The sequence below is a fragment of the Cervus canadensis genome, chromosome 4 (assembly GCF_019320065.1).
Source record: "Cervus canadensis isolate Bull #8, Minnesota chromosome 4, ASM1932006v1, whole genome shotgun sequence".
Taxonomy (NCBI): domain Eukaryota; kingdom Metazoa; phylum Chordata; class Mammalia; order Artiodactyla; family Cervidae; genus Cervus; species Cervus canadensis.
Window position 1 is genome coordinate 35,713,619 of NC_057389.1, and position 14,422 is coordinate 35,728,040.

Here is a 14,422-nt window from a genome sequence, read left to right on the forward strand (position 1 = left end):
TTATTATTTTTTTCTTAAAGCTCTTGAATCGATTTGGGCATTGTAACCTAACATGCCCCATATAGAAAAATAACTAACTATTGTGTAACCTAGAGAATAAACTGCATTAGAAATATGAAGTAGACATAAAAAGCAACAAGTATTATGAATTGTTATTGAAATATTGCTCCCTGTTGATTCCTTTTATGACCACTTTATCCTCATTCACCTCTAGCCAACACAAAATCAATCTTCCTCAATGATTTAATGAATTCTGTGACTCATCAAATGAGAAACCATATGGAAACCCAATACACACCTATTTGTCAAAGAGGACTGATAGTAAGAATCATGTAGTATTACATCCATGGTCTAATGAATGCACTCCATTTTCATTTAATATTTAATGAACAAGGATTCATAACATCATTCTGGGCTTCAATTCAATAAGTACATCTCTCTCATCTTTATCCATTTTCCTTGAAGTGCCATGCTCTATTTCTCTGTGGGGATTGGACTCTTCACCTATATCCTTGCCTTCACATTAGTGAGGCTGCTTCTCGGACTCTGAACTTTGAGCTTAACCATTTGATTCACACTGGTTAATAATATATGGACAAAGGTGAGTGTGCTAGCTCTAATTCCAAGCATTAAGCCTTACGAGCTTCTATTTTTTTCTCTTGCTCTTTGCTATCATCATGAGAAGGATACTCCTAGCTAGTCTGCTGGTCCCAGGAGGAGAATGAGAGTAAAGCTTTCTTAAATGAGCAGCCTCAACCTGGCTGACCTTAGATGAGGCCACCCCCAGCAAAGTGCCGAATAAATGCTTATTACTCTATACCTCTGAGATTTTGTGCTTGTTCCACAGCTATAGATAATCAGTATGTCTTTCCTTTCTTTTTTTAATTACTTTTGATTGGAGTACATTGATTTCCAATGTGGTGTTAGTTTCTGCTGTTTCACCAAGTGCATCAGTTATACATACAAATACATCTACTCCTTCTTAGATTCTGTTCTCATTTAGGTCATTACAGAGTGAGTAGAGATCCCTATGCTATACAGTAGGTGTGTACCTGGTTTTGGTGTTACTTCATAAAGAAGCTGCCACTTTTTTATTCTCTATAGTCTCTCAGTCTAGGAAATTTTAAATTCCTATTTCTCAAGTTAGCTTGAAAATCATCTTTCTTCATTTTGAACTTATCAATGCTCCATCTACTCCCAGACTTGAATGCAGTTTATTCATTATTTTTACATTTAGTAAAAGTATCATTTATATCCTTCTATTTACTGAAAGAGGCTGATGCTTTCGTCTAATGTGGTAGGCCTCTTCATTTGTATAAAACCCACATCACAAGAGGCTTTGACATACCTCCTATATCAGGTCGAAGTTTATTATCGTATCCTTCCAGGAGGTTGTTTAAGATGACTGTGACATCACCCTCCGGAACTTTTGGAGTCAAGACCCATGTTTTGTTAGAAGCATAATCTTCATAGTCATCATCAGATTTTTGTCTAGTGAGGCTAAGGAAAAAAAAATATTGATCAAGAATCACATAGACTCCATCCAAGTTGACTTTTGGTCACAGACTGTTGGTGGAAAATGAGAAACAAAGTAGGATGGTGGGAATGTGTTACGATGGATTGCAGTGAAATTCTCAGCTGAGGTTTAGCCTAGCTCATTAAACTTCACAGAGGTAGATTACAATCTATTCAGGTGTACTCTGCGGTTTTCCAGAATGCTCTGTCCTCCCATCTATAAATATACCATGCTTTAGCAGTTATCTTTGCCTTTTCCTAAGTTGATGTTCTTCCTGTCCACCTGCCCAACTTCACAAAGCACTTATTAAGAAAAAAATTACAAGAATTTTGCTGAAAGCAATGCTTAAATGATCATAACTAGTCTAGGCGTTCAGGCATAAGGTCTACTTCTTTCTCTTTTGAGAAGTTAACTGGTTCCAACCTATTAATGAAAGTAAGAGACTGATAATTAGATTCACTCCCACAAGCCACCAGACAAAGCTCTTCCTCCTCAGCTGAGCTACTAAAGAGATCTTCAGCCTTGCTGCGTTTTCTGCCTCTGGGGTGTGTGTATATGTACTTTTCTCCCCTCACTTGCACCAAAAGCAAGTGTGGTTCATTTATCCTTGATTGCTAGGAACCTGATCCTATGAAGAAAGATGTAGCTGTAGACTTTAAAACACTCTTTATTATAGTATTAGAGTATTAAGTTCCTAAGCTGGAAATTCATACTGATGGTTAAGGTACTATTTATATAATCATAGAAATCAAATTATCTATTTTGAATGATCAAAAAGTGACATAGTATTCTGTGATTCAGTTTTCTATGCCAAAACCTGTCAGAAAACCCACAACTGAACCCGAAGCTAAGGCTGACTTTGGAAGGATACTGAAATTCCTATAGTTTGCCTCCTCCCTGCCCCAAACTCCATCCCGCCGCCCCCGGCACGCACAAACACATAAGATGATCATAGTTTCCAGACCTAGTGGGAATGCAAAACCTTGCCATTTTCATTTTCATCAATACTCAGTAAATATTGGTTACTTTTGATGTTTATGGTGAAATTAAAAATTATAAAATACTTTCTCATACCAATCCTTATCTTCAGTTTATTTTCTTAAAGATATGGTAAGAATGAATCTTGTCAGAAATCAAATCACTGTCACATTATCCTGAATATACATCATATTCTCAAACCATGTATTATACTCAACTGTCAATATAGATATATATAGATATATATATATATATACAGATATCTATTTGTATGTATAGACAGACAGATGACTAAAGATGGTAAGCTGATTTTGTGATTAATTTGGTTTGAGAATGAGGATGGGAGATGAAGTTTTAAAAGTAATCACTGGCATGGATCAACTTAGTAAGTAAGTAATCTTTTTATCCCTTCAAAGCTTTACAATAAGACACATAAAAACTGATTCACACACTCGCATGAAACCTAACATAGCCAATCTTAAATCTTGCACTTCAGTTAGCATAAGAACTTAAACAAAATTTGAATTTTATAGATCATCCACAGAGGGTATGTGTGAGGGGCTGGACAAAGCTTCAGCCAGCACTCAAAACTACTTCAGTGCAGGCAGAGAGCAGTTGTCTGCAAGGAAAATTCCTCTTAAGCCTCAATTCATCGTTTCTCTGGAGCACCGATGAACCCTGTGTAATAGAGTTCTAATCCTATGACCTGAATCCTACTAGTTTAAGAAGGAAAAAAAAAGTTATCTGATAAAGAAAATTTCAAATCCCTCTCACAACTCATTGAGAAAAGAATGTAGTTGACCCATTGGATGTTGGATGTCATCATTATGAAATTTTATCCCTGTTTAATTTGTTCAGGCAAAAGTGCCTTTTCAAAAGAATCTCAACCTCTTGCTTCCTTTCCCCTGAAGCTTCTCTCTCTCCCTCCTTCTTTCCTCTCTGAAAAAAAATGTACCCTATCAAAGTTTCTTCAAGGAAAGGAAATACATATTAAATAGCTATGTTTATTCACAGTACTTACTCATACTAGCAAATAAATAATCCAAGTATGATGGTGCCATGTTACCTTTATTACTATTTTCTGGAAAACCAGGAGGAAAAATACATTAAGTGAAAAGAAAAGGGATACTTCTTTAAAGGAATACTACTGTCTAGAATTTCACCTAGTAATTCTCCTAGAGTCATCAACTGTTGGATGCCAAAATAGTAATCAAATAATTATCTCAGGTAAAAGCCTCAGTGACAGATTTGGGCATACTGTGGGATGCCTACTTAGCCACAAAGAAGTAAAGTGGAGTAGAGAAATCAAGAGCATATACTCAGGAGTTAGAAAGTACCAGGTCTGACTTCTGGCTTCATATCTTGCCTGTCACTTACTCTTTTATGACCTTGGGCAAATAATTTAATCTTGCTAAGCTTCACAAAGTTCTCATCTTTAAAATAGAGTTAATACTAGTATTCTATCACAGTTTTTTTGTGCAAGGTTAAGATAATGCTTGCTTCCCTGGTTGTCTGGACAGTAAAGAATCTGCCTGCATTGCAGGAGACCCAGGATCGATCTCTGGGTTGGGCAGAACCCCTGGAGAAGGAAATGGTAACCCACTCCAGTATTCTTGCCTGGAGAATCCCATGGACAGAGGAGTCTGGTGGGCTACAGTCCATGGGGTCTCAAAGAGTTGGACACAACTGAGTGACTAACACTTTCAAGCTAATGCTTATTAAGTGCTTAGCACAGAACCTGACACATAGCCCTGAAGGTAGATTTATATAAAAAGTTTCAACCTCATAACTAAAACCTGAATCTTCAGACACCGCTTCCAGGCTTTGATCTAATATGGGCCGAGAAGAACTAAAAACAGATGTTATCCAGGAAGAAAAATAATGAACCCCTACATTATAAATAAATGAAGTTTTTATTCTTTAGTGTGTTCCCAGCTGAGGTCTAAATTAATGGAGCTGATGAATAATCTGGGATTGTTTCCAGATTTGTTTAAAAAAAAAAAAAAAGAACCTCTCTCATTCAAAATTGGCTGTTTCTCCAGAATTCTCTGGAGTCAAGGCCTCCTCACTTATAGATGGGAGCTCTAGTAATAATGACAATTAGATAAGGCATTCTGTGGAACTGTGAACTCCATGAAAAAGCCTAGGCAGAAATAGGTTGATAATGATGCAAGAAAACTGATTAACAGTTGCGTGGGCTGAGAGCAAACTTGAACTTCTGGCTAAAGGCACCTACCTAAATGTAATGGCCTATGGAAGTGATTATTTCTTCTTGTACCCTTTATAAACTAAATATAATCTTGCAGAGGAAAAGGACTGAAATTAACATTACTCTTAACTTACCATAATGAAAAACATTTTGTTGTTGTCTGAGTGATAAGTCCTAAAAGACAGTGCCAGAAAAGGTTGTGAAGTTTTCATCTTTGAAAACTTTCAAAAAAAACCTGTTAGAAAGCCATCCAACCAAGAGCTTTGGACCAACAGCATGAGAATTTCCTGGGAAATTTATAGAGAAGTAGAACCCTGGGCCAACCTGGACTCTTGAATCAGAATCTTTATTTTAACAGGATCTTCAAATGGTTCATATGCATATTAAAAGTTGAGAATCTCAGTCACAGAGTGAACCAGGGGTGCTTACCCTCGAGTGTTTGTGTGTATATGTGTGTGTGTATGTGTATGGTGTGTTGAGGTAGGCTCTATAAAAAAGCACAGATTTCCAACTTCCTACTTCAGCTTTTCTGACTGAAATTCTCTGTTATAAATTAGAATATTACTTTTTATTTTCATCTTTACAGTTACATGCATGATTTGAATGTAATGAGTTCATATTTATAATGAGAAAAGTCAGTTTAAGAGAAAAGTGACAAAAAAATATAGTGAAGAGATGAGAGGTTGCTCTCAATTAGACAGTAGATCTTAAATATCTGATTGTTGGTACATATTTTGGAAACTTGACACTGTGAAGATAATCATGAAGTTTATACACTTTTAAATTTTAATCCAAGTACTTCATATTTTCACAGATTCAATAAAGCTCTCAGTTTTGTAGGAAGAAAAACCTAGTCATTGTACTTTCTTAGGGCCGTATAAGAGCACACGTTTGGATGAGAAGCAATAAAAACATTTGTCTTCTCCCTTGGGTATCTTCACATCCACTGGTATTTGGCAGGATAAATACAGGGTATATATTTTTCTTTCTCTGCCTAAAATCTCTTCCCTCCACCTCCCAAAGTGGAGCATGGCTTATTCCTTATAAGCTTTCAATTTTCAACACAGAAATCACCTTCTCAGTATCAGCAGAGGTCATTCCTTATTGGTTTCTCTGCCTCTGTCACCCACCTGATCCTTCATATCTTCTCATCAGTCCTTCGACTGCTTCATAGCGTTTGTCAAAATGTGTATTTACTGATTCGCACATTGCCTGTTTCCACTACTAAACTACAAATTCCATGAGTGCATATGGAATTCATAATTAAAATTTATGAAAAGAATAATTTTTTTCTGACTAGTTTTCCTAAGGTAAATAATACCAACACTGGCTATTGTTATGTATTCACCATGTTCTAGACATAAACTTTAAGGACTTCACATACATTCTCCCACTTTTACCTTTAAAACCCTGAAGCTCCTATAAATATCTCCATTTTACAGATGAAGAACAGTGATATTTGCCAATAGTTGTTTAGTTTGCCAAAACCAACATGTTTAACCATTATACTGCAAGGGTTTGAGAAAGGAAATGGGGCCAAAGAATCTGCGATTTTACACTTATCAGAAAGTAAGATCATCTAAAACAAACGGTTGCTCAAGCTCATTTTCCCTTAGGCCAATAAATCCGTTTATGCCTGAGTTCAATAAGAGTATGGCACCTTCAGCACAAAGTTAATAACATTCAAATCTCATAAACTTGCCATTGCAGATACCAATGATTTGATCTTCTCACACTGAGGAATAAAAGTGGAGCTCGTAATTTAACTTAATGGATGTGATCAACTTACTCTCTTAAGTTCTTTCATGACTTGGAAAGCAGTGCATGCTGCAGTGGTAAGGCATGTGTATTTCAAAGACTGTCCTCTAGCTACTGCAAAAGGTGGGCCTTGGTATGAAGTGTAGGAGCAGCTATGCTAGGTAAGTATATATCCTCAGGGGGTCGAGGGGACTTAGAATCTGATCATAGGAGGAGGAGACTTCATTCTGTACCTCCCTGAAGGATGAGGGATTCTTGAGAAACACTGTGGTTTAGTGAGAAGGAGAACCGGGGCACAAGCTGCTCTTTCATATGCGGCCTTTAGTGGCCAATGGAGTTCTGTACCTCCTAGGGAGAACATGTAAGAACCTTTAGGAAGGGAGATCTATGTACAGGTGTGTACGTGAGTGTATACATGCATAGAGGCTAGAGTAAGGGTAGGGGTGTATCTAAGGATCAATTCTGATGAACTGTTCTACTTACAGTGACGGCCTGTTAGCTCATACCATGCTCAATTTTTTGATAATTAGGTCAGTAGCTGTTGGTAAGTGTGTTTATTTGACTAAGTCAACTATCAGATGTATATATTCCAACGCACAAAATGCAAACTATTTATTAACAATTGCTGAAGACCCATATCAAATAAATGTCTGAGGGGTTTTATTAGCAAAGATGAATTTTATTGCAAGTATCAGAATATTTGGGCTTCCCAGGTGACTCAGTGGTAAATAATCCATCTGCCAAGCAGGAGATGCAGGCTCAATCCCTGGGTCAGGGAGATCCCCAGGAGAAGGAAATGGCAACCCACTCCAGCAGTCTTGTCTGGGAAATTTCATGGAGAGAGGAGCCTGATGGGCTACAGTCCACGGGGTCACAAAGAGTTGTGAACAACTTAGTGACTAAATAGCAAACAGCATCAGAATATTCAGACTAAATTAGGAGGGATATATAATTTTAAACCTAGTGTAGTATAAGCTTCCTGGTGCTTCAATTCAGCTTCTCATCTATGCATTTAACAACTTGGATTTTTTCTGTCTTGTCTTTCTGTCCTCCATGGTATCAGCTTCAACCCAAAGATGGCTTAATTGTATGATCAGAACTGAAATGAAAGTCGCTCAGTCATGTCTGACTCTTTGCGACCCCATGGACTATACAGTCCATGAAATTCTACAGGCCAGAATGCTGGAGTGGGTAGCCTTTCCCTCCTCCAGGGGATCTTTCCAACCCAGGGATCGAACCCAGGTCTCCCACATTGCAGGCAGATTCTTTACCAGCTGAGCCACAAGGAAAGACTATATGGTCAGAAGATGCTAACAAAATCCTCTCTCTGCTTCCTTATTTACATCCATGAAAAGAGATAAATTCTTCTAGATGTTTAGTTTTCTAAAAGTCCCTAGAAGTTTGCATTTTGTGAATCACTAGCCTGAGTACATATGAATTCATACATAAGAAACCAAATCTATAGCTAGAGGATGGGACTACGTTCATTATTTTGGTGTAATTATATATCCTACCACTAGTATCAAAGATGAAATCGTCATCCCCAATGACATATGGAATTCAGAAACCAAATGAAAATTGGGATATTTAAGGTAAGGAGAGAAAATGTGGAGAAGACAACCATAGCATTCAGTAGGAACAGAAGGTGTAAACAGGAACAAAAAAAGTCCATGTCAGGTCATATTCGAGGCTTATTATTAAAGTCCATTTTCTTGGGTTAGCCCCCTCACTGTGGTTTGCTGTTGTTGTTTATTTGTTAAATAAAAGTGAGAGAATATGGACCAGCTAGGGCTCATGCACAGCTAAAAGGAAAACATTTTGGCATTATCTGCTAATGATGAACACATGTGTATCCTATTACCCAGAAAGTTCATTACTCAATTTAATCCAAAAAGAAATGCATAATGTATCTAGTACAAGACATGGATAAGAATGTTCAGAGCTGCATTATTGATAATAGAAATTCATATAACATAAATAAATAGCAGAATGCACAAATAAAATATGGCACATTTACATAGTGAAGTGTTATACAATACAAATTAGTGAACTGCTGCTATGTGCAGCAAAACAAATCTGAAAAATTTAGCAGTCTCACAAGCACAGCAAAACCATAACTCTCTGCGGAACAACCATAGCTGAAAAGGACTGGACACTATCATGGTGCTTTTCAGGTCTACTATATCCATCTGCTTTCCTGTATATTCATTCTATTAATTTTTGAGGGTCTGATATTGAAACTCCAACTAAAATTTTTAATTTATCTATTTAAAAAGTAAGTACTATAGTGGAACTATATGTAACTTTGTTCTGTATTTTCTAAGTCTCATGTGAATGTATTATTATACTATCATAATTTAAAAAAGAAAAAAGAAAAAAAAAAAAAAAGACTAAATCCTACCAGAAAAGATCTTCTCCAACTAAAGACATAAAGAAAGAACCACAGTGAGATGGGTAGGAGGGGTGGACTCACAATTTAATCAGATCCACAAATTGGAAAATAATTGTTTTGCAGAGATTCTTCCACAGGAGTGAGTTATGAGCCCCGAGTCAGGTTTCACAACCTGGTGTCCTGGTAGATGGAAGACAAGCCCAACAGAGCATGTGGCTTTGAAGGCCAAGGGGGCTTAACTGCAGGAGCCTCACAGGAGTAAGGAAAACTAGACTTCACTCTAACGGTGCACTCAAAAGCCTCATGCACACTGGAACCCAAGGGCAAAATCAGTAATTTGTTAGGAGCACGGGCCAGACCTAACCTGGTCTTGGAAAGTCTCCTGGTGTGAGCTGTGCCTCACTTTGGGGACACAGAGGCTGGCATCAGATGGATTGCAGAAACACAGCAGCTGCCGTATCAGCTCATCAGTACCGAGACCTGGCCCTACCCAGAAGCCTGTGGGTGCCAGTGCTGGGATGCCCCAGGCCAAACAACCAACAGGGCAGGAACATGGCCCCACCCATCAGCAGACAGGCTGCCTAAAGTCTAAATAGCCCAGCAGCATCTGAACAAAGCTGGGCCTGGCAGCCAACCAGACTAGGGACCAACTAAGCCTACCAGACCATCCACATAGTCAGATGCCACAGCAGAAGGACCCAAGCAGACCTCTTAGGGGAAACTCCTAAAGTATATAGCTTGGGTGACCAGAGGGGACTGCTCTGCTGGGACTCATGGCATTTCTCCAAGGTCAAGAAACTGAACTATTCTACCACAGACATAAAAATACAAACAGTAACTTAGACAAAATGAGGCAACAGACGAAGGAACAGGATAAAACCCCAGAAAAACTAAGTGAAATAGAGACAGGCATTCTATTGGAGAAAGAGTTCAGAAAAATGATCTAAAGATGATTAAAGAACTCAGGAGAAGAATGGATACAGAGAGTGAGAAGTTATACGTTTTTAACAAAGAGAAAATATGAAGAAAAACTAAAGAGATGAAGACTACAATAACTAAAATGAAAAATACACTAGAAGGAAAAACAATATTCCCACATTCTTGCTTGTGTACACTTTGCTGCAAATAGGAAGCCGTCTTCAAAACCTGAATTATTTGGACAAAACTCATCCTGTCTACTATACACCAATGGAGAATTTTTAGAAGGCAGTTAGCTGACGTGGAGCTCCAAGTATGTTGCTCTTATGCACCAAAAATTTTTCTACAAGGTGGTAGAACTTAGACACTTTACTTGCATTGTTATTGGACTGTGACAACATGGTGATAAACGAGGCCAACACAACTTTGGGGGTCACTCACCCTTACTCTAGAAACACATGTGAAGTTTCCTTTTCTTGCTATTTTCTGACTACTGACATCCAAGACCAATTTTAACCACAGAAGACAGCAAACTATAAACTTAATATTAGAGAAGAATATAATTATTTACCCTAAAAAAAATAGTTCAAGAAGGAAATACTCTGAATTTCTTCATTTATATGATGAGTGTCATTCACTAGGAATGTAAAATGTCCAGCCTACACTGAATGTCTGATACTGGATACGGACCAATTGTTCTCACTCTGGCAGCATGTTAAAATTACCTGGAGGGCTTAAAAAAGTAACAGTGCTGAAAGCTTACTGCTTAAGATACTAATTTAATTAGACTAGGATGAGATGGCAACAATGATATTCACCAACTCTAAGGTGCAGCCTGGATGAGGAGCTACTGCAAGAGTGTGACAGAGCTCCCTGGACTTCCTTTTCTCAATCAACAGCATGTTGGTAACTGCTCGTAAGCAGATCAAATAAATGCCACTTACTACAGTGTTTCAAGGTATACTGAAAATTCAAATTAGCATCATTTTGAATCAAGATCCTATGTCTTATTAAGATCACTTTATATCAGTGCTTCCCAAAGTCTGAGACCCTAGCTGATAGTACCCAAATATGACACATTTTAAGTGTCCTATATACACAGTGTCAAAAGACACTGAAATCTATAATTAGAAATTTTTCCTCATTTCAATTTTTTACCTGCTTATTAAATCATATTAAAGATTAAGTCTCAGTTTATCTGTAATGTGTCTTTACCCACATTCTTCAATTCACTAACCTACTTTCTCAAGAGGAGCACCAACAAGCTTTACACCTCTGGTAGACAATACTGTATAATGAAAACTTAATAACATTGTTCTGGTTTCACTGTATTTACTTTACAGTTTTCTTCTATTATGAAAAATGAAACCAATTTCCTGGGTTTAATTACTTTTGTTAAGTTTATTAAATAAAATAGTTAGATTTAAGGGCTTCCTGATGGCTTGGGCTTCCCTGGTGTCTCGTATGGTAAAGCATCACCTGCAATACCGGAGACTTGGGTTTGATCCCTGGCTTGGGAAGATCCTCTGGAGAGGGGCATGGAAACCCACTCCAGTATTCTTGTCTGGAGAATTCCATGGACAGAGGAGCCTGGTGTGCTACAGTCCATGGGGTTGCAAGAGGAGGACATGAATTAGCGACTAAGCACAAGTTAGATTTAAAAGACAATGCTTTATGAAAAATAGTAAGCAAAAAAATAACCTAGTGTCACTGAAATGTGGCAAAAGTCACGAAGGTGGTGGAATTTGGAATATAATGCCTTGTAAATTTAGATTTCTCTATCCTTCAGTTAATCAGCCTGTATTTGAGAATCTCTTGTGCAAAGTACCATTGCAGATGGAAAGATGTGCAAAACACAATGCTGATATCAAAACACTTCTCATCTATTTTGGGAGACAAATACCTGAACAGCTAGGAAAGAAAATGCAACTTTAAATCACAGTGCAAGGCAATAACAGAAACATTGTCACATGGTATAATGTGACTGATCTCTGTCTGCCAGCACCTCCAACTTGATATGAAGTGTTATTTCTATCAACATGCCTCTGTAATCACTTCCACATCTCCCTTTCTATGGTAAGAGTAATATTTTTCTCTAGAGCATAAGATATTTGGGGGAACTGATAAAACATCTATTTCTGCTTTATTGACTATACCAAAGCCTTTGACTGTCTGGATACCAATAAACTGTGGAAAATTCTTCGAGATGGAAATACCAGACCACCTGACCTGCCTCTTGAGAAACCTGTATGCAGGTCAGGAAGCAACAGCTAGAACTGTTGCTTAAATGGAACAACACACTGGTTCCAAATAGGAAAAGGAGTACGTCAAGGCTGTATACTGTCACCCTGCTTATTTAACTTCTATGCAGAGTGCATCATGAGAAATGCTGGGCTGGATGAAGTCCAAGCTGGAATCAAGATTGTCCGGAGAAATATCAACCTCAGATATGCAGATGACACCACCCTTATGGCAGAAAGTAAAGAAGAACTAAAGAGCCTCTTGATGAAAGTGAAAGAGGAGAGTCAAAAAGTTGGCTTAGAGCTCAACATTCAGAAAACAAAGATCATAGCATCCAGTCCCATCACTTCATGGGAAATAGATAAACAGAGGAAACAGTGGCAGACTTTATTTTGGGGGGGCTCCAAAATCACTGCAGATGGTGACTGCAGCCATGAAATTAAAAGACAGTTAACTCCTTGGAAGAAAAGTTATGACCAACATAGCATATTAAAAAGCAGAGACATTACTTTGCCAAAAAAAAAGTCCGTCTAGTCAAGGTTATGGTTTTTCCAGTAGTCATGTATGGTTGTGAAAGTTGGGTTATAAAGAAAGCTGAGCACTGAAGAATTGATGCTTTTGAACTGTGGTGTTGGAGAAGACTCTTGAGAGTCCCTTGGACAGCAAGGAGATCCAACCAGTCCATCCTAAAGGAGATCAGTCCTGAATGTTCATTGGAAGGACTGATGCTGAAGCTGAAACTCCAATACTCTGGCCACCTGATGCAAAGAGCTGACTCATTTAAAGACCCTGATACTGGAAAAGGTTGAAGGAGAGAGAAGTGGACAACAGAATATGAGATGGTTGGATGGCATCACCAACTCAATGGACATGAGTTTGAGTAAACTCCGGGAGTTGGTGATGGACAAGGAGGCCTGGCGTGCTGCATCATTCCATGGGGTCACAAAGAGTCGGACACAACTGGGCAGCTGAACTGAACTGATAAAACTCTTGCTTCCTCGTCTAGCAAAACAGAAGGTAATAAACGTGAACGCTCAAAGCTGTCCTCTCACTTACAAGGGGGCAACAGGTGGATAGAAGAACTAATGTGGATTTTCTCATGGTCCCTGAACAAGAGGTCAAACAGCTCCAAAGTAGTATACAGGTCCTGGAGAACCAGTTTATAAAAATGAAGCCTGGTTATATTGTATCCATTATCAACATGTATTCAGATATGTATTCAAATATACTTTAGATGTATGGAACATTTATATTGCTATAGTTTATGTTATTCTGTCATAGCAAGAAATGAAATATTATCCTCATTTTGTTAATATACAGATGTTGAACTATGGAGCAAATTTGTTTAGGGGACTGACTGAATTTTCATTTTCACATGGAAATTTTACCAATATGTATACATCTGAGTGACCATGAGTCTGGGAATTTTTCTTTAGAGAACGAAAATTTTCTTTTTTTTCTTTTCTAAAATTGTCCTATAGTCTTTTAAGTTCAAGTCATGCAAATTTGAAATTTGTTCCTGTGGTGTGACCACCTTTAGAAGACTATTCTTAAGTTTTCATTATTTGGCTCTTCCTAGGTAAGCACTTTCTCAAAATCAATGTGTTATCAATCACTTAAAAAAGTTAATCAAGTTTTAGGTTTCAGTTTTGTTGTTAGTATTTTTCTTCCTCCCCTTCCCTCTCCTTCATTACATGAATAGTCCATTCTGTCTGTACGCCACATCATGTAAATTTACATAATTAAGAATTATGAATACTCCAGATCACAGAAGTTGTGTATTTATTCACTCATTTGTGATTATTCACAGACATCGTCTATGAGCTAAACAGTATTCTCAGCACTTGGAAATATTACATTTTTTGCCTATGAAAATATAGTAGATGTTGTTTTAAAAAGTTCCATGCTGGCAGTGAACATAGTCCAAAATTACTTTTGTTCTTAGAATTCTGGAACAATGTAAAAGAAATTCCCAGTGGAATTTGAAATAGCACAGCTTCACCCAAAGCTTAAAGGTGTTTTAAATCAGCATGCTGGCTTTGTAGAGAAACTAAAAGTTTATATGATAGAAAAAAGGTCAATTTGTGTCATTTATATTTTTAGAAATTTAGATCCTTGTCACGCAATAGATTGACTGCTTTATCGTTGTCATTATAGGATAATGAATTCATATTGCAAAGAATATATGTCTTAAGGGAATAACTTACTGTCTTTTCTCAGTAGTGAATTTTTACCTTTTTCAAGAGATTGCAAACATATTGCACATATTAAAAAAGGAGCTCCCACAGAATCAATGCTTCTCTCTGCATTACCTCTATCATTATTCTATCCAGTCTTTCCAATATCCTCAGGTACATGGTCACAAGTAGAATCAAAGCAGATCATATAACCATTAAGAAATGTATCAACT

At 37.6% G+C, this 14,422-nt stretch overlaps 1 protein-coding gene across 2 annotated transcripts in view; it reads right to left on the minus strand.

The window, feature by feature from the left end:
* The window catches only part of GABRG2 (gamma-aminobutyric acid type A receptor subunit gamma2), a 119,169-nt gene that overhangs the window by 89,045 nt on the left and 15,702 nt on the right, over positions 1–14,422 (minus strand). For both annotated transcript variants that reach the window (XM_043464779.1, XM_043464780.1), the window contains exon 2: positions 1,349–1,500. In XM_043464779.1, coding sequence (XP_043320714.1) covers positions 1,349–1,500 — 152 coding nt within the window. The remainder of the gene's footprint in view (positions 1–1,348; positions 1,501–14,422) is intronic.